The 19,551-nt window shown below is 58.6% G+C and overlaps 1 protein-coding gene across 1 annotated transcript in view; it reads left to right on the forward strand.

Annotated features, from left to right (window-relative positions):
* PPFIA4 (PTPRF interacting protein alpha 4) overlaps positions 1 to 19,551 on the forward strand; it is a 60,401-nt gene that overhangs the window by 38,568 nt on the left and 2,282 nt on the right. The window contains 23 exon segments of the mRNA XM_039565306.1: positions 34 to 180; positions 284 to 418; positions 1,071 to 1,154; positions 1,939 to 2,070; positions 3,634 to 3,696; positions 4,913 to 5,004; positions 7,695 to 7,836; positions 8,066 to 8,271; positions 8,702 to 8,894; positions 8,896 to 8,943; positions 9,157 to 9,192; positions 9,779 to 9,912; positions 10,061 to 10,218; positions 10,865 to 10,958; positions 11,192 to 11,273; positions 12,069 to 12,269; positions 13,819 to 13,881; positions 15,318 to 15,344; positions 16,247 to 16,422; positions 17,131 to 17,228; positions 17,837 to 18,012; positions 18,238 to 18,306; positions 18,876 to 19,053. Of these exon segments, the coding sequence (XP_039421240.1) occupies positions 34 to 180; positions 284 to 418; positions 1,071 to 1,154; positions 1,939 to 2,070; positions 3,634 to 3,696; positions 4,913 to 5,004; positions 7,695 to 7,836; positions 8,066 to 8,271; positions 8,702 to 8,894; positions 8,896 to 8,943; positions 9,157 to 9,192; positions 9,779 to 9,912; positions 10,061 to 10,218; positions 10,865 to 10,958; positions 11,192 to 11,273; positions 12,069 to 12,269; positions 13,819 to 13,881; positions 15,318 to 15,344; positions 16,247 to 16,422; positions 17,131 to 17,228; positions 17,837 to 18,012; positions 18,238 to 18,306; positions 18,876 to 19,053 (2,734 nt within the window).

A 19,551-nucleotide genomic window follows, 5' to 3' on the forward strand; every position in this document is an offset into this window, starting at 1 on the left:
GAGCAGGGTGTGACAGCCCCATGGCTCCCCCAGGCCCTGGCACAGAAGGAGGACATGGAGGAGAGGATCACCACGCTGGAGAAACGGTACCTGGCAGCCCAGCGAGAGGCCACCTCCATCCATGACCTCAACGACAAACTGGAGAACGAGTTGGCCAACAAGGAGTCCCTGCACCGCCAGGTACCGAAGCTGGGCCCAAAGTGTCCCCCTGCCGCGGGGAGCTGGGGGCAGGAGGGGGTGCTGGGGGTGGGAGGTGCCGAGCACCCACCCTGCTGTCCCGCAGTGCGAGGAGAAGGCCCGGCACCTGCAGGAGCTGCTGGAGCTGGCGGAGCAGAAGCTGCAGCAGACAATGAGAAAGGCAGAGACACTGCCCGAGGTGGAAGCAGAGCTGGCCCAGCGCATTGCTGCGCTCACCAAGGCAAGTGCAGGGGTGGGAGCTGGAGGGGACATCAGAGACCAGAGGGGAGGGGAGGGAAGGGCCTGGAGAAGGAGGGCAGGGATGGGACCGGAGGAGGATCTGGGTCTCGCCACCCCCTGCAGCGATGGAGCCCCTGGCAGCACAAGGCATCCCACTGTCCTTCCCAGCTGCTCCCTCTCTGTCCCCTGCCATCCTCACTGCTGCAGGGACAAGGCACCGCCTTTAAAGCTCTCGCTGTGTCCTGCACGTGTGGGGTTTGCTCCCTTCCCTTGGCCCCTTTCTCCAAGGCAGGGATGGCCCTGTCGGTGTGGGTGCCCTTTGGCTTGTGTGAGCCCACTCCAGGATGAGGAGAGAAGGAAGCACCAGGCTGGATGTAGGAGGGCGCAGGCCTGGAGGGAGGGATGGATGCGGCCATCCCTGCCCTTCCTGGGTTCTGGAATGGTGTTTAGTCCCTTACAGAGCATCTCCAGCTCCTGTCACTGTGCCAGCCAGGGCTGGTTTGGGCTCACAGGGAGCCCTGGCAGGGATGCAGGCAGTGGGAGAGAGCCCTGCATCCCAGGAAGGACTGAGATGCAGAGATGGACACAGGGATGCAGCAGGGCCCTCATGGTTTTGGGAGCATCATCCAAGAAGGCTGCTCTGCTTTTCCCAGGCAGAAGAGAGGCACGGGAGCATCGAGGAGCACCTCCGGCAGCTGGAGACTCAGCTGGAGGAGAAGAACCAGGAGCTGGCCAGGGTGAGTCCTGATCCTTGCCTTGGTGCCTGAGTACCTGGACACACCTGGGCTGCTGTTCAGGAGCAGGATGGGAGAACAGCCTGGTTAATCCTTTCCCATCCAGGATCACTTAAACTTGAGCCACACAGGAGCTCATGGCACCCTGCTGTGGTTTCTCCTTTCCCAGGTATCCAAGACTTGCTGTTAATGTTCCACACCCACTCCTCTCCCAGCATCACCCCCTGGGGCAAGCTGGGACCCCAAATGCAGGGTGGAAGGAGAGGCTCCAGCAGCTCTTCCCCCGAGCCTGGATCAGCAGGATGAAAAGGGCAAGGAAGCTGAGCTGCTGTGGCCTGGGCTGTACAGTCCCTTCTGTGCTTCTCAGCCAGGGGCTGGGCTGTCCCTGCAGGAGCCCATTTCTCGGGTCACCCAGGTGACATTATGGATGTGCCTCTGGGGAAGCCCCCAGAGGTTTTTCCCTAGGACAGATATTTGAAAATCCAGAGGTTCAGTATCCATTGGGGTCTGGAAGGTGCCCCCAGTGTGGATATTCCTGGCAGATACACAGGAGGATCTGTGTTAAGGGGCAGGCATGCATGATCTCCCTAAATCCTGTCCCCTCCTGTTCATCCCTGGCTGGGAGGTGGCAGAGAGCAGCAGAGGGTCCAACCAGTGCTGCAAGAGGTGGATTTGTCCCCAAAAGCTGGGCCTGGTGGGCCAGCTCTGACAGCACAGCAGGCACAGGATGGCAGGAGGGCACTGAGCCCCTGCGGATGTGACACGGATGTCACTGTGTCTGTCCCAGGCCCGCCAGCGGGAGAAGATGAACGAGGAGCACAACAAGCGGCTCTCGGACACCGTGGATCGGCTGCTGAGCGAGTCCAATGAGCGGCTGCAGCTGCACCTCAAGGAGAGGATGGCAGCCTTGGAGGAGAAGGTAGTGCCTGGGGAGGGGTCCTCTGGGGGTTGAGGGGTCTGCAGCCCCTCCGTGCCTCCTCCAGCCATGGCCCAGGGCTGGAAGTGCCTGTGCAGGGCTGGAGAAATGGTAACATGCAGGACATGGCTGTGCTGGGGCTGGTGGAGCACAGGGAACTGCTCCGGTCGCCTGGACCAGAGAGTCCCCCTCCCCACCACCTCCCACAGCAGCAGGATTTGTCCTGCTCCGTTCCCTCACCTCCCTGTGTCTCTGCCGGTGCAGCCCCGATGCCACCTGTGCCCAGCATCCCGACTGCATTTTGCAGGAAAAAATGCAGCGTTCATCCTGTCCCAGTGCCCATCCCTCCATGTGCTGCCTTAAAACCTTCCTGCCCCCAGGTCCAGACTGATTTCCCTTCTCCGAGCCAGGGCAGTGTCCATGAGCAGCTCCCACCCGACTCCTGGGGAGCTGGGTTTCCCTGGAGGAGCCGCCTGGAGCTGTGGCTGCCTCTGTGTGAATGGAATTAACTGGGAGCAGCTGGTTCCAAGCAAGGATCCACCCGCAGTGCCCGTGGGAGGTCAGGCCTTGGTGATTCAGCTCTCTCGGGGTTCCTGCCCTCAGCTGCTGCCTCCAGGGCTGGCTCTGGCCCCCCGCTGCTCTGCTCCTCCTGTCCCCAGCCAAATGTGGCTGTGCCAGCGTGTCCAGTCATTCAGCACATCAGTCTGGATAAAGAGCAGGACCCAACCTGCCGGGATGAGTCCAAATCCCACCCCAGCAAGCAGCAGTGATCACAGTGGTGACACCTTGTGAAGGGCATTGCCTGCTCCCCAGTTTTGTGCCAGCACTGGCCCACCCTGAGAGTTTCTCCAGGTCTTTCATGCACAAAAATGATCCTGTTTGGCTGCCAGCACTTCCCAAAAATGAGTACTAATTCAGGCAGTTACAAACTCTCCAGGGGAGGTTTAGATTAGTTATTAGGAAAAAAATTTTCAAGGAAAGAATTATAGCATTAGAATAGTCTGCCCAGGACAGTGGTGGAGTCACCATCCCTGGAAGTGTTCCAAAACCATGGATGTGACACTTGGGGTCATGGTTTAGCTGTGAACACAGCAGTGCTGGGGGGAATGGTTGGGCTCAGTCTTAGAGGGCTTTTCCAATCTTAACAATCCCGTGATTCTGTGATTCTATCAGCACATCTCCTTTCCCTCCTGCCTGCTCCCTAGCTTAGATATAAGGGACCTTTTTCCCCTTGATCCAGCTCCTCGAGGAGGTTTCTCCTCTCAGACATATTTCCTAACCTTCAAGCCCTGTCCATGAAATCTCTCACTGCCCTCCACAGCCATGCCCGGCCCTGGAGTGGGGCAGGGGTTGAGCTGTGACCACCCTGCTCGAGAAGCAGGAGCTTTGCAGAGGAGACCTGTGCACAGGCAGGTGAGGAATAGCCCAGGGAGCCTCTTCAAGGTGTTCACCACACGGGAATTCCACACTGGCCATTCCTGGGAGGCCGCACGGCTGTTTCCTAAACGGTCTCTCTTTTTCTTTCCTGTTTTTGTTCCCTTTTATTTTCTTTGGTTTTTCTTAAAGAATACGTTGTTACAAGAGCTGGAAAATACCCAAAAGCAGATAGAGGAACACCAGCATGACAAGGTAAATGTGGCTGCAGGGACCTGCCCCAGGGACAGCGCTGCCTCACTCCCAGCCCCCAGCCAGGGGCACTCGCTTCTCCTAAAATGCCCCAGTTTGGGAGGAGCTGGGATCCCAGAGCACCTGGCAGCAGGAGGCCGCACACTCACCCACGCAGTAGCTGGATGGAAGCTGCCACGCCCCTCCCCGGAGAGCCCCAGCTCAGTTCCCCACCAGGCATGTTGGGTCCCACCTCCCTGTTGCTGTCACACTCAGCCATCCCTGAGCCCACCGGGGACAGCGGCGAGGCCGGGGTGGCTTCTCCCGTGCCTAGAGAAGGGCTCAGGCAGCCACGTTCCCTTGGCCCCTGAGGCTTCCTCAGAGGGGGGGGAGATCTGCCCCATGCCCAGCTTGCAGAGGCCCCGTAGGCCTTCACAGCCTGCTCTCAGATAAAGCATCTCAGGAGGGTCTGCATGAACCCCTGGTGGCCTTGCTGAAAGCTGGAGGGACGCGGCTTTGTGGAGCAACGGGAGCTTTTGGGATGTGCCCCTTTTGGGGTGTGCCCCGTGTCTCATGCATGGTTTGGGGGATCAGGGGCTGCTTTCCCACTTGCCTGTGGGGAGGACGTGTGCTTATTCCTTGTGCTTCCCAGCCTGGCTGCTCAGGCCTGGGCAGGGCAGAGCTCGGGGACTCACATGACACTGCTGGCGCTTTGCCCAGCCTGGCTCAGCCTGTTTGTCCCCCAGACTGGACCCTGCTGTGCCCAGGAGATCCCTTCTCCCCTCCCTCCCTCCCTGTCCATCTGCAGCCTCCCCCTGGCATCTCCCAGCACTGGGTGCAGGCACAGCTTCCCTGTGGGGATGGGGCTGGGAGCAGGAGGGACAGGGCCAGCAGCAAGTTTGGCTGGGGGGTCCCTCACAGCCGGTCCCTTGCCAAGGGAGCACACACGTGCAGTCTGGAGCAGAACCAGAGCACCCACGTGGCACCTGTTTTCCTTTGTCTCCCAAAGCAGCTTTCCTTGAGCACCTGTGTCTGTCTGTCCTGACCCCCCCTCCCCAGCACCCTCACTCCCTGTGCCTGCATGAGCTGTTTCTTTACTGATGTGGCCAAGATGCTTTAACCTGGGCTGGGGATCTGAAAAGGGAATGTAAACGTGGGAATAGCCAAGGATGTGGATTGCCCCAAACCTGGCAGCTCTCCAGAGCAAACCCAAGCCCTGCCTGTCTCATCCCCCAAACAGCGGCGTTTGTCCGACGAGATCGACAAGCTGAGGCTGGAGGTGGATCAGCTCAAGACCAGGAGTGGGACGTTTGTGGAGAGTGTGCACAGCAGGTAAGAGCTGGGGCACCCCTGCCTTTGGGGGCAGTTTGCTTTGCAGACCCCAGAGTGCTGTTGGCATTGGGTGTTTCTGGTGCCCCCAAGCTTCAGTGCTGGGCTGCAGGGTCCTCACAGCAGGGTCAGCTCCTGCACCTGTCCTGGGGTGGGACACAGACTCTGAGAATAGCCCAGCCCAACTGAATGGCCCCAGATTTCTAAGGGTGAGAAACCACTGGGCATTGTTTCTTTTTCTGCACAAGGAGCTTAGGACTTACTTTGCTTTGAAAGCTGGATGTTCACCAAAGGACTTTTCCCCTGTGGAGTCCAGGGGATGGGCTGGTGCAGAAGGAGGAATTGCTTTGGAGCTGTTGCAGGCAAAGGAGAATGAAGCCCCTCTTTCCCCAATGCAGTGGTCCTCCCACACCCTTTCATTTAAAGTCAGCTGGGACATGGGGACATCCCAGCCCAGGGCACCAGGAGCAGAGATGAGTCCATTGGGATACCAGAGCTGCTCCAGGAAAATGGGGGTGGAAAAGGAGGGTGACAGCACAACAACCCCACTGTGCAGCTGCAGCCACCCGGGACACCAACCCTGCCCTGAGCACTTGCAGTGTGGGTTCAAGGCAGCAAGGGGTCAATGGGAGCAACCAGTGAAGAAAATTCCCCCCTCAGCAAGGCTGGAAAAGACAGGGAGGAGCTGGTGTAACCAGCTTTGGATCTGTCAGCAGAGAGGAGAAGGCCTGGAGACCCCGTGTCTGTCATGGAGAGAAGAAATGGGGAGGGTGAGGATGAAGCTGTGAGGATGAAGGAAAGCTGAGTGCTGGAGCAGAGTCTGGAGCATGTGTGGGCCCTCTTTGCATGGGTCCATAAGAGCAGGATGGACAATTTTGTGATTTTTTGTATTTCTCAGAGGAAAAATCAGCAGAAGTCTTGAGTTGCAGAATGATCCCCCAGCTGAAATGTCAGCTTTTGTCTAAGGTGTTTTTATCTGGTTGTAGCTGGGGAGCAGCATGTCAGCAGCTCTGCAATCCCTGGAACTTGGCTGTGCCTTTGTCTGGCACACCAGGCTGGCCCAGCCATGCTGCTCGTGGTGCTGGTTTTATCTCCAGACCTGTATCTGTACTGCAAACCAGGCCCACCATGGTGGAAAACCACGATCTGCCTTGGGCTGCTGCTTTTGTCATCTTAAATTCAGCTTAAGCTAAACAAACCTCGTGTCACCAATGGCACTGTGTGTGGGGAGTAACCACCCTGTGCCCTGGGAAGGTGCCTTGCTCAGCCCCGTGGTTGGGTCTTCAGGGCCAAGAGGAACAACCAGGCAAAGTGGAGACATGGAATGAGCACCTTGGGTGGCTTGAAGTGTCCTCATGTCCAGCTGCTGCCTTGCTCTGCCTGGTGTGAGACTCACCAGGTCCTGGTCCCAAGCACCAGCCCTGGCAAGGAAGAGGAGGGTGAAGTCCCAGCTGGTTCCTGCTGGGAGATCCCAACAATGCTCATGTCCTCACACCTGGAAGATGTTTCAAGTGGAATTTTATTCGCTGGAATCACAGAATCGTTAAGGTTGGAAAAGTCCTCCAAGGTCATCGAGTCCTTCACCCAAATACCAATATTCCCACTAAATCGCATCCCAAAGTGCCACCTCTGCCATTTTTGGAACACTTCCAGGGATGGGAACTCCACCACCGCCCTGGGCAGCTGTGCCAGGGCCTGACGACCCTTTCTGTTAAGAAATTTTTCCGAATATCCAACCTGACCCTCCCCTTGAGGCCATTTCCCCTCATCCTGTCACTCACTGCCTGGGAGAAGAGCCTCACCCCCGTCAGGGTATTTTCTCATGAAAATGTTGGAATAAACATAAAAAGGAGAAGAGCTCCCTGGCTGGCTCCTGCTGGGTACATGGGGATGGAGAAGACACAAGTTGTGTTGAGATCTCTGGAGAGGGAAGGGCAGGAGGGGCCTGTTCAGCCCGGGCTCCACAGCAGCCCCCAGTGCAGGGGTTTTGGGCAGAGCTGGCTGGATGCCCTGGTTGGTGCACAGAAAAGGGGGAAGGAGCAGCAGGGGAGGGCCCAGGGCTGAACTTCTGACAGTCCAGGAAAGTCAAGAGTCTCCTGAGGTCAGAGCTCACCAGAGGCTGCAGATTCCTCAGACAGGGCAGCTCCGATCTCTGCTCTCTGTGAGCAGGGACAGGAGCCAGGGAAGGGCTGGAGCTGTGTCAGGGGAGGGTCAGGCTGGAGATCAGGAAAAGGTTCTTCCCCCAGAGGGTGCTGGGCACTGCCCAGGCTCCCCAGGGAATGAATGGGCACAGCCCCGAGGCTGCCAGAGCTCCAGGAGTGTTTGGCCAAGGCTCTCCGGGATGCACAGGGTGGGATTGTTGGGGTGTCTGTGCAGGGCTGGGGGCTGGATGTGATCCTTGTGGGTCAGTTCCAGCTCAGGATATTCTGTGATTCAATGATTCTGTGAGTGATTCTGTGAGTGCATTTCCAGGTCCAGTGGGGGGGGGGGGCGAATGGGGCACCTTTTCCCAGAGCCTGGTTTTGCATCCTTTCATGCAGGCAGACATCGCTGGGATGGGCATCCTGCAGTGGTCTCCTCCTCCTCCTGCTCCTCCTCCTCTGTCCCAAGCAGCCTGGGCTGCAAGGGGAGCAGCCTGAGGGTGAGGGTGTCCTGCACAGAGCAGTGTTCCCCACAGGGCTCTTTCTTCCCAGGTCCCACATGGGCAGTGCCACCGACCTGCGCTTCCCGCTGGGAGCTGTGGTCCACGCCCCAGCCGAGCCCTTCGGAGCGGCCCCGGGGCTGCCCCGGGCACAGAAGGGACGATTCGGTGCCCGGAGGGAGGAGCCAGCCAAGGTAACCCCGGTGCACCCCAGCGCTGGGGTCTGCTCCTGCCCTGCATCCTGGCATTAGGGTCAGATCTGGAGACACGGGGCAGTTTCCTTCCGCTGGTGCATTGATGGGGGAACATCAGAAGGGTTTCCCCTTGGGGTCACACTGAGATGGAATTCCTGCATGGGGGTCACCAGTTTGGCTTTTGGAGACATGGGAATGCTGTGTAGGACAGTGGCCCTTGTTCCCCCAGGACTGGGAGCAGGCCCAGGCAGGTGGGGTCCTGGCCACGGGGTCTCACGCCTTCGACAGCGACCCCGACATCTCCGACGTGGACGAGGATGACCGCGAGACGCTGTTCAGCTCCATGGATGTGCTCTCTCCTGGTGGGCACTCAGATGCACAGACGTTGGCCATGATGCTTCAGGAGCAGCTGGATGCCATCAACGAGGAGATCAGGTATGACCATGGCCAAAACCCACCACTGCCTTGTGCTGAAATGGCTCCAGGGGGACAACAAACGACCAGGAGGCTTTGCTGGCCTAAAACTGGGGCCTTGGTGTGTCTTCAGCCAGGGAAATGGCTCGAGGACATCCAGCCACAGGGCTTGGTCCTTCCTGCCATGCCTCCCTGTCTCTCAGCTGCAGCAGTGCTGGCTCACAGGGTCGTTATTTCAAATGATCATTATTTTATAAAAAGTCCTCCATGAACATTAAAAGGAATCGGGGTGTGTCTCAGCTCTGGTTTTTATGGATCCTGATGGATCTTGCTGCCATTCCTGGAGATTGGGGGTTGAGGCACAGCACCAAGGGGCATTTCCCCGGGATAGAGGTCCTGTGTCCCTGGGAAGGTGGGAAGCCAGGAGCCCTGAGCCCCACTGCTCCCCCAGGATGATCCAGGAGGAGAAGGAGTCCACAGAGCTCCGTGCAGAGGAGCTGGAGACGCGGGTCACAAGCGGCAGCATGGAGGGCCTGAACCTCACCCAGCTGTGCAAGAGGGCCTCCATCCCCACCTCGCTGACGGCGCTGTCCCTGGCCAGCTCGTCCCCCCCGCTCAGCGGCCGCTCCACGCCCAAGCTCAGCTTCCCGCAGCGCCGCGCAGGACCTGGACCGCATGGGGATCATGACGTTGGTGAGGAGCCGGGGGGGGCCAGGGCTGGCGGGGTCCGGCTGTGAGGTGGGAGTGATGCCCGATGTCCACACGGGCCTGTGGGGGGTGTGGGACAACGGGGTGCCCGTGTTTGCTGTCTCTGGCCTGGCAGCCTGGCCCCGGGACTGCTCTGGGGGGGTGCTCCATTAACTGCCCCCCTTTCTGTGTCTCTCTCGCTTTCCCCCTTGCAATCAGCCCAGCGACTTGAGGAAGCACCGGAGGAAACTGCTAGTGAGTGGCTCCCATCCCGTTGGTTTTTGTCCAAGCCCTTTTTCCAGCCTGCTCCTGGCTTTGTCCACACCAGGTCAGGGTGCAGCAGGCGCGGGATGGAGCTGGGGACCCCAGGGATTCAGCAGGAGGATCATGGGGATCCCGAAAGGTGCTTGGACATGTTCCCGCCGGCAGCCTGGGGGGTCTGGCAGGACATGGGGAGGTTCAGAAAGCCACTGGGTCCTCAAACATTGTGTCCCCTCTGGCGACAGGGTGTCCTTGGGACATTCCCATCTGTGCTCCTCAGAGCCCTCTAATGAGGGCCAGCAGCTTCTGTCCCCACACCCTGACCTGGACCATGGGGCTGCATCCTCTCACCTCCCCATTCCCAGGATCTCAGCCATACGGCCACATCCTCCCCATCCGCTTGGGCATCTGGAACCATTGCCAGAGCTCTCATTCAGGCCATTCCTGGAGCGTGGCAAAGCCCCAGGGCTCTGGTGGCTCTTTTGGCCATGTCTCCACGGAGCAAGAGAGAGGCAGGCAGCAGGGCAAGGATGGAGCTGGGCTCTGGCCTCCCGCCCTCACGGCCTCTCTGCTTGTTCAGTCGCCCGCAGCTCGGGATGAGAGCCGGGAGGACAAAACCACCATCAAGTGTGAGACGTCCCCACCGTCCTCACCCAGGACACTGCGGCTGGAGAAGCTGGGCCACCCTGCCCTGAGCCAGGAGGATGGCAAGAGGTGTGTGGAGATCCTTGGGGTCTCTGTTGGTTTGAGGATATACCTGGGGCACTCGTGGGATGTGGGGTGGGCTGGGCTTTGCCAGGGCTTGTGCCCTGCTCAGGAATAACCTAAAGGCTTTGTTCTTCCTCTCCCTCCCCATCCCCAGCTCACTGGAGGACCAGGCCAGCAATCCCAGCAGCAGCCAGGACTCCTTGCACAAGGGCTCCAAGAGGAAGGGGATCAAATCCTCCATCGGGCGCCTGTTTGGGAAGAAGGAGAAGGGTCGCTTGATCCAGCTGAGCAGAGAAGGGGCCACGGGGCAGGGTCTGTGAGCAGCCCTGTCCCTGCCTGTGCCAGGCTCTCCACACCCTCTGGCTCTGTCTGCTCTTGGGGTGCTCTTGGGGTGACAGGGAGGGCAGGGACACCCCTGCTGGCTTGGGCATGTTGGGGCCATGGCAGCTTCAGGGAAGTTGGAGCTTGGTGTTTTCTCCCCTTGGCCTCTCTGTCCTGAGCATGGTGCCACCTTAATGCTCTGTCAGGGATGTGGGTAGTGACCCCCTGTCACTGTAGCTCATCTTTAATGTCCCCAAATTGACTTCCCTCCCCATGAGACCTTCTGGATTTTGCAGAGCCCTTTGGTAGGAGCTGTTTTTCCACTCCTAAATCCTTTACTGCTTCTATGTTGAGCATTGTTGGACTCAATGATCTTTCTGGGTCCCTTCCAGAAGGGACTGTTCTGTGACTTTGGAATTTGGAAATAGGAGGGATGGCAGGAGGGGATCCACTTGGGCTTCCCAGGGATGCAGGGGGGCCATGGGGGTGGGTTGCAAAGGGACACTGTCACCTCCCGTGCTGTCACTGTGTGTCCCCCTGGCATGGAGACGGTCACAATGCCCACACTGGCCCTGGGGGAGGCCACACTGACCCGGGGACATCACGCTGACCTGAGGGTGTCTTGCTTGCCCAACAGTGCTGCTGACTGACATGGAGGGGGGCATCCAGGACCCCCTGGGCCTGGGCAAGCTGGGGGCTCAGGCCGAGAAGGATCGGCGCCTGCGGAAGAAGTGAGTGAACTTCCTTCCCTACCCCAGCAAGAAGCTGATCTGCTGGGGGGCCATGGCACGGGACTAGGAATTGCTGGGAAATCTTCTCATCTTCACCCTCCCTTGGGCCTTGTTACCTCCTTCACTGCTTTGTCTCCAGCTGCTTCGTGCTGCCCAGGGTCTGTTCCCTTCCAAGAACTCTCCCTTCCCCACAAGCCCCCCATAAATCACTCTTCTGCTTCTGTTCCTGCCAGGCACGAACTCCTGGAAGAGGCTCGGAGGAAAGGATTGCCCTTTGCCCACTGGGACGGCCCCACTGTTGTGTCCTGGCTGGAGGTGAGGCGGAGCATGCCCGTGGATTGTCCCCATGCTGTCCCCACAGGTCTGTGTGTGCCACCATGTCCCACCATGCCTGCTCCATGCACATGGCTCGGGGCTCTGCAAATCCTGGGAGAGCAGAGGAGATCCCTGGATCCCTCACAGAGCCTGTGGAGTTGTGGTTTGAGTAGAGCTTTGGGTTTGAGCACAAGTCTGATGAGGAGCAGCTGAGGGAGCTGGGAAAGGGGCTCAGCCTGGAGAAAAGGGGGACCAGGTGGGACCTTGTGGCTCTGCACAACTCCCTGACAGGAGGGGGCAGCCGGGGGGGTCGGGCTCTGCTCACAGGGAACAGGGCCAGGAGGAGAGGGAACGGCCTCAGGCTGGGCCAGGGGAGGTTCAGGTTGGATCTTGGGGAAAATTTCTTCATGGAAGGGGTGGTCAGGCCCTGGCACAGCCACCCAGGGCAGTGGTGGAGTCACCATCCCTGGGAGTGTTCAAAAGATGTGTGGATGTGGCACGTGGGGGCATGGCTTAGTGGTGAATGTAGCAGTGCTGGAGGAATGGTTGGAGCTGATCACAGAGGGCTTTTCCAACCTTCATGATTCTATGAAAAGCTCCGTGGGTGCTCCTCCCTTGTGCTGTGCCCATCAGGCACAGGGATGCTAGGCCGCCCACAGGCCACAAGGTACAACCAAACCCAGAATCCCATGTGGACATCCAGCTTTGTTATTGGGCTCTAGAGAGGGTGGCCTTGCCCCTGGCAGGGGAGCCAGGGTGGCAGTGCCAGGCAGTCACTGCTGTCCCTGTCCCCAGCTCTGGGTGGGGATGCCAGCCTGGTACGTGGCCGCGTGCCGGGCCAACGTCAAGAGTGGGGCCATCATGTCGGCCCTGTCGGACACCGAGATCCAGCGGGAGATCGGCATCAGCAACGCCCTGCACCGCCTCAAGCTGCGCCTGGCCATCCAGGAGATGGTGTCCCTCACCAGCCCCTCGGCACCGCCCACGTCCCGCACGGTGAGTGCTCCCTGCCACCCCCGAAGCCTCCACGGGCTCCTCGCCCTCCTTTCCCTTGGGACCACTGTGGCCAGCGTGGCCATGGACGAGGTGATGTCCACTCATGGACTGGTCAAACCACCGGCCACTCATCCTCCAGCACAAAGGTCATTCCCAGCTGGAAGCATGGAGCTCTTCCAGTTTCAAGGCTCCTGCCCCTCACCTGGGGTTGTCGGCAGGAGGCCAGCCCTGCAAAGAGCAGAGCTCAGGGCCTGGCTGCCCTGGAGAGGATAAAGCTCCATCCAAAGAGCAGAATCCAGACGTTCCTGATGTACAGGACCAGCTCGGCTCCACACAGCCTCCCTCCCAATCATTTCAGCACAAGCCTTTCCATCTGAAATTCCTGGGGCAGCTCAGATCAACTGCAGGTCTCTGCCCTTGCTAGGATGGAGGGATTGTGTCTTTTGCCGGTCCCCAAAGGCCTCGAGGGGTTAGTGGTGGCCCAGTAATGCCAAGACACATCCGTAGATGTGCAGCTGGTGGAAGGGAAGCTGCTATGTCCCCCTCAGATGGCTGTGTGTGGGGTCACAGCTGATGGGGACAGGCCTGCAGGCTCCTTGAGCATCACACTGAAGTGGAAAGGGAGATAAATGCTCTGCTCTCCTTACTCTGCTCTCTGTGGCTGCATGGACAGCCCAGGGTCACCTCAGGCAGTGGGGTGTCACCAGGTTGAGCTGCAAGGCTGTGGGGTGTCCCCAGGACAGCTCCAAGCACAGGGTGGTCTGATCCTCCACCAGCCTGAGCCGGGCTTGGTTCCAGCGTGGTTGGTGCTGACAGAGGCTGGACATGAGCCCAGGTGAGCCCAGATGAGCCCAGGTGTGCTCAGGTGGGCAGAAAGGCCAAGGGCACCTGGCCTGTCCCAGCACTGTGGTGGCAGCAGGCCCAGGGCAGTCCCCGTCCCCTGTGCTGGCACTGCTGGGGTCACACCTGGAATCCTGGGGACAGCTCTGGGCACCTCATGACAAAGAGACATTGAGGGGCTGGAGCGTGTCCAGGGCAGGGAACAGAGCTGGGGAAGGGTCTGGAGCCCCAGGAGTGGCTGAGGGAGCTGGGAAAGGGGCTCAGGCTGGAGCAAAGGAGGCTCAGGGGGGACCTTGTGTCTCTGCACAAGTCCCTGACAGGAGGGGGCAGCCGGGGGGGTCGGGCTCTGCTCGCAGGGAACAGGGCCAGGAGGAGAGGGAGCGGCCTCAGGCTGGGCCAGGGGAGGTTCAGGTTGGATCTTGGGGAAAATTTCTTTATGGAAAGGGTGGTCAGGCCCTGGCACAGCCACCCAGGGCAGTGGTGGAGTCACCATCCATGGAAGTGTTCAGAAAATGAGTGGATGTGGCACTTGAGGATGTGGTTTAGTGCTGAACACAGTGGTGGTGCTGGGTTGAGGGTTGGACTTGATGATATTAAAGGTCTTTTCCAACCTTCACAATTCTGCGATTCCATGACTCCGTGGTGGTTGTGAACCAAGGCCATGTTTCTGTGGTGGTTTGCTCTGACCCCTCTGCTCTTTTCCCTGCAGTCCTCTGGAAACGTCTGGGTCACCCATGAGGAGATGGAGACCATGGCAACTTCCACCAAGACGGTGAGGCTGGGCAGGCCCCGGGGTGCTGGAGGCAGCCCCTGGGTGTCAGGGTCCGAGCAGCTGCAGGCGTGTTAACCTAGAGGGAAGGGCATCCCTCACATGTCAGCTCTTGGCCAGCACCCTGCAGCTCTTTAGAAACCCTCTTTCAACCTTTAATGTCCAGCAATTTCTGAAAGTAGCTTAAACCCCATCAGATTTATTTTCCCTTGTGGATTTCACTGTGTTTCCAGAGCAGCCTGGCTGTTGTTTGGGAGTTAAAGACAAAACCCAGGAGTGATCTCCAGACACGTGAGATCCCCGAGTCATTCTGCACCCAAGTCACGGCCTAATCCCCCACTGACCTCAGCACACCCAAACATTGTCCCCACCATCTGTCCCTGCCGCTGGCTGACAGCTTGGGGTCCCTTGCAGGGATGTGTCCATGCTCCCAAAAGCTCTGGCCCCTTTGGAGAGAGGGAGCCACTCCCTTCTCTGCAACCTGATCACCCCATCTGTGTTTCAGAGCAGGGCAGCATTTTGGATTTGTGTGGGAATTGTGTGTCCAAAGCCAAGTTAGAGCACCCTGGGCTAGCAGAAGGTGTCCCTGCCCATGGCAGGGGTGGAATGGGATGAGCTCTAAGGTCCCTTCCAATCCAAACAAGTTTGGGGTTCTCTGAAATAGGCATTTTATTGAGTTGAGTGGCAGGGATGTGCCACTGTCCCTTGGCAGGTTCTGTGAGACTGAGGAAAACCAGCACAGGTTGGCAAAGGAGGAAATAGCCACAAAATCAGCAAATTGGCTTGGGCAGCCCCCTGGGGGTTGTGACACGTGAACTGAAGCTTAATTCTCTTTCATCCATCTGACCTGGGGGAACCCGAGAACTCTTTCTGTGTTTCCCAGGGAAGATGAACAATCCCCAGGGTCGGTGCCATCTCCAGCCCAAGCCTCATTCTCTATCCTCCTCCTCTTCCTCCTCCTCCTCCTCCTCTTCTCCTTCTCCTTCTCCTTCTCCTTCTCCTTCTCCTTCTCCTTCTCCTTCTCCTTCTCCTTCTCCTTCTCCTTCTCCTTCTCCTTCTCCTTCTCCTCCTTCTCCTTCTCCTTCTCCTTCTCCTTCTCCTTCTCCTTCTCCTCCTCCTCCTCCTCCTCCTCCTCCTCCTCCTCCTCCTTCTCCTTCTCCTTCTCCTTCTCCTTCTCCTTCTCCTTCTCCTTCTCCTTCTCCTTCTCCTCCTCCTCCTCCTCCTCCTCCTCCCTGTATTCTTGGTCAGAGATGGGGTGGGAGCCAGGCCCAGCGGGGTCAGGGTGTCCCCAGCACCCTGGGGACAAGGCTGAGGTCCCCAAGCCGTAAGAGCGAGCTGTGTCCCCTCTGTGTCCCTCCATGTTGAGGGGTCCCGTGCTCAGGGCCAGCAGGTACTGACTTCACTGTCCTTTCTGTTGACATGCTGCGTGTCACACTTAGGACACAGAGGAAGGCAGCTGGGCACAGGTGAGGTCCCCGGGCCACCCCTGTGGCATGGGGTGGGCGGTGCATGGGGTGGGCAGTGCGGGGCTGGACATCCCAGGGGATTTTTGGGGCTTTGATGTTCACCGAGGCCTTGGAGGCTTTACGTGCACCCCGTGGCTGCTCCTCTGGGCCATGTCTCACATACAGGGTGTCCTCCTGGGCCCCTCTCTGCTCCAGGCAGTGGCTTTTCCTGGGACCTGCTCTGTGGGATCCAGAGCCTGTGTTGAGAACCCCCCAGTGGTGTGACCACCCTGCATGGGAGCAGGATTCCAGCTGCATAGACATTTACTTTTCACCTATTTTGTAGCCCCAAATCCATACTGATCATTTTTATGAACCAAAAAGGTGGGAGGAAAGAGTCCTGCTTGGATCCATCTCTTCTGGTTTTATCCCTCTCAAAAGCTTTACTTTCCTTCTGGTGGATTTTAATTCATTTTCAGACCCAAAATCACTTTGCAGTGGAAGTGAATGGGTGGGTTTTTTTCCCAAAACTGACCTTTTTTTTTTGTTTTGAAGTCATAAAATAGAGATTCTTAAAATAGAGATTCTTAAAAATCAGTTGGGGATGCACTGGAACCTATTTCTCAGTTGTTTCATCTTTCAATGAATGTGCTTTTTCCAGAGGCAGCTGCTCATAAAGTCCAGTTATCCCTTGCCCTTATTTTTGGCTACTGCTTTGTCTCCTGCGGGGACATGAGTAGGACACAGACCATGGCCAGCAGGACTGTTCCCTCCAGCTCCTTCAGTACCACCCAGGGCTCACTCCTCTGGCCTGGGCTTGGCCTCAGGACAGTGACCCTCCCAGGCTGTCACCGATCTCCTGGCATCCTGCAGCTCCACCAAGCCCTGGGTTCTCCCCAGCTTCTCCATGTGCTTCTCTGCAGACATTGGCCTATGGGGACATGAACCATGAGTGGATTGGGAACGAGTGGCTTCCCAGCCTGGGTCTGCCCCAGTACCGCAGCTACTTCATGGAGTGCCTGGTGGACGCGCGCATGCTGGACCACCTCACCAAGAAGGACCTGCGGGTGCACCTGAAGATGGTGGACAGCTTCCACCGGTGAGTCCAGCCCCCAGAGCTCCCCAGCGTGCACGTGGAGCAGAGGAGGGGGGGATTTGATGGATTCTCCAGTCTTGGGCAGCCCTGGGTGGCTCTTCCAGGCTGGACTCACAGCCCTGGGCTGGGGCAGCTCTTCTGGGCAGAAGTTCTCCTTCACCTCACTCCCTGCTGCAGAACTGCAGAGGAGCAGGCCTTTGCCTGACTGTGAAGCAAACCACGGGCAAAACTTCAGGCTCATCCTGCCTGGTTCTCCACTGCTGTCTGCCAGCAGCCCAGTGGGAGAAGGCTTGTGCCATCCCAGCCATGGCTCCAGCGCCGGGATCCAACCCTGCCATGGGCTTCCACTGCCCACCCTGACCCATGGGCCTGCCAGGGTCACCTCCAGGGGTGAGCCCTTCAGCCTGGAGCAGCCCCCATGGGCTGGTCCCCCCTTCCCTCTCCGGCCACCAAGTGTGAGGATCGTTGGGATCCGTGCACTCGCAGGCAGCTGGAACAGGCTCAAACTGATGGAGCGGGGAATTGCCGTGGAAGGGAGGGACATTCCCCATTTTCCCGCTTTGGGTTGTGCCTGTCCCAACCCACCCCTGGCCTGAAGCACCTTTTGGGTGTGTGGGGAACATGCAGAGAGGGGTGTTCCTACCCAGGTCCCTCCCAGCCACGTGTCCTGGAGGGCTGGGTGACCCCTCGTGTCCCCTCGTGTCCTTGCAGCACCAGCCTCCAGTACGGCATCATGTGCCTCAAGAGGCTCAACTACGACCGCAAAGAGCTCGAGAGGAGGCGAGAGGAGACCCAACACGAAATCAAAGGTCAGCACGCCCCATCCAGCTCCAGAACAGGAGAAGAGAAACCTCCCAGGAGATACCCGGGGCTGGTCTCTCCTATCCCTTATTTTTAACCTGTTATTTGTCAGCCCACAGGGCTGTTCTCCAGAGGCACCTCCGTGCTGCTCCAAGTGCCTTTATCAGCTGACCCCAGGCAGGCATGAGGAGAGAGGAGGGGAAAGCAAAGATGCAGCCTGAGCATCCCATGATCTTCTCTGCCCATTTCACTGCTCAGGACACCCCCAGCTTGCTCAGCCTCCCCTTCCTCATTGCTGTCCTGAGATTCCCTGCACATCTGGTTGCTGCTTGGATTACATCTCATTATTGATAATGCCCCTAATTACACCAGCAGCCGTGGCTTCTTAGGATTAATTTTCACAGTTGTTTTCTGCCTGTTATTTCAGCTTTGAGCTCGGTAAATTGAATGGAGCTGTTCCTGGCACTTGAGCTCCTGGTTTTGCTGCTGGCTTGGGAAGGAGAGTCCCAGGATCAGCCTGTGGCAAAGGGACAGGGCCTCAGGACATGCCCAGATCTCCTCAGAGCCGTGAGTGGGGTGTGGGGTGGCCCTGAGCTGTGCCCTTGCTGTCATGCAGATGTGTTGGTGTGGACCAATGACCAGGTCATTCACTGGATCCAGTCCATCGGACTGCGCGAGTACGGGAACAACCTGGTGGAGAGCGGCGTGCACGGGGCCCTGCTGGCCCTCGACGAGAACTTTGACCACAACAGCCTGGCCCTTGTGCTGCAGATCCCCACCCAGAACACCCAGGTAGGAGCCAGCATCCTTGGGGGATTTTGGAGGAGAGTGGCCAGTGTGGGACATGGCTGTGGTGTGACCCCACCAGTGTCACGAACCCAGCTCTGCCTTTCAAAGCAGAGCTCTCCTATGGCCTGGGGGCTCTTTCTGTCGCACTCAGGCTTTCCTAGCATGGGAGTTCAGGCTGGATGCACATTCCCCACTGATGGGGGATCATAATTTTTTGGTTAATTGCAGGCTCGACAAGTGCTGGAGAGGGAGTTCAACAACCTGCTCGCCTTGGGCACGGACCGGAGGCTGGATGATGTGAGTGCCAAACCTCTCCATGTCCTATGTGACTGGGGAAGGACGTGGGGGTGCTGGTGGCTGAGAAGCTCAGCGTGCCCCGGCCACGTGCTCTGGCAGCCCAGAACCCCCCCGTGTGCTGGGCTGAGCCCCCAGCGTGGGCAGCAGGGCAGGGGGGGATTCTGCCCCTGTGCCCCGCTCAGCTGAGACCCCACCTGCAGAGCTGCCTCCAGCCCTGGGTTCCAGTATTAGAAGGACCTGGAGCTGCTGCAGCGAGTCCAGAGGAGCTGCTCTGAGGGCTGGAGCTCCTCTACCATGAGCCCGGCATCCCTTGGAGTCTTTACTGGGACTTTTATGTTGATGTCTCCAAGGCATCTTTGCAGGCAGGCTGTGGAGGAGAGGGAGATGAGCTGGAAAGGATAGAGCCAATGCCATGGGATCCCAGTGAGATGTCCTATGTCCTTGGGCCAGTTTGATCCTACACTTTGCTAGAGCTGATCACCAAGGACAGGCCCGCCCTCGTTAGCTGGTGTCTCCCAGGGGCAGAAGGTGCTGCTGGCACTGAGCCCGGGCCCGTGCTGTCCCCGCAGGGTGATGACAAGACCTTCCGTCGGACGCCATCCTGGCGCAAGCGCTTCCGCCCGCGGGACGTGCACAGCATCAACCTCCTCAGCGGCTCTGCTGAGACCCTGCCCGCCGGCTTCCGTGTCACCAGCCTCGTGCCACTGCCCCCTCCAGCTGCTCCAGCCAAGAAAATGCCCCCGGAAGGTGGGTCAGCCCTTCTCCAGAGGGTCCTCTCCCACCCCTGCTCAGTCTTAAGGAATGTGGGGAAGGATGTGCCACCAGGAGAGGAGAGGGATAGAAGGGGAGAGGGAGGAGGAGGAGAAGGAGAAGGAGAAGGAAGAGAGGAAGAGAGGGAGAGAGGGAGAGGGAGATGAGAGAGGCTTGCTGGTCACCCAAGATGCTCAATCCATGTGATCCTGGAGCTGTGGCCTGCTGGAAATGGTTTTTTTGGGAGGGTTTTTTCAGACCTGTGTGTGATTTCTTGGTTATGAACTATGAGGACAAGGGAGGGGCCAGGATTGGGGTGTGGGGTGGGATATGTCACCCAGGGACTGCCCAGTCTGGGCCAGTTTTGTCCATTCTGCCTTCTGGAAACCCCAAAGGGATGTATTAACCAGCTCCATTTGCCTGAGCTCTCCCAGGGCTGGCAGGACCTGCTGGGACACACTGGCTGCCTGTGCTGCTGGCTGTCCTGTTTTATGT

The sequence above is a fragment of the Corvus cornix genome, chromosome 26 (genome assembly GCF_000738735.6).
Source record: "Corvus cornix cornix isolate S_Up_H32 chromosome 26, ASM73873v5, whole genome shotgun sequence".
NCBI lineage: Eukaryota > Metazoa > Chordata > Aves > Passeriformes > Corvidae > Corvus > Corvus cornix.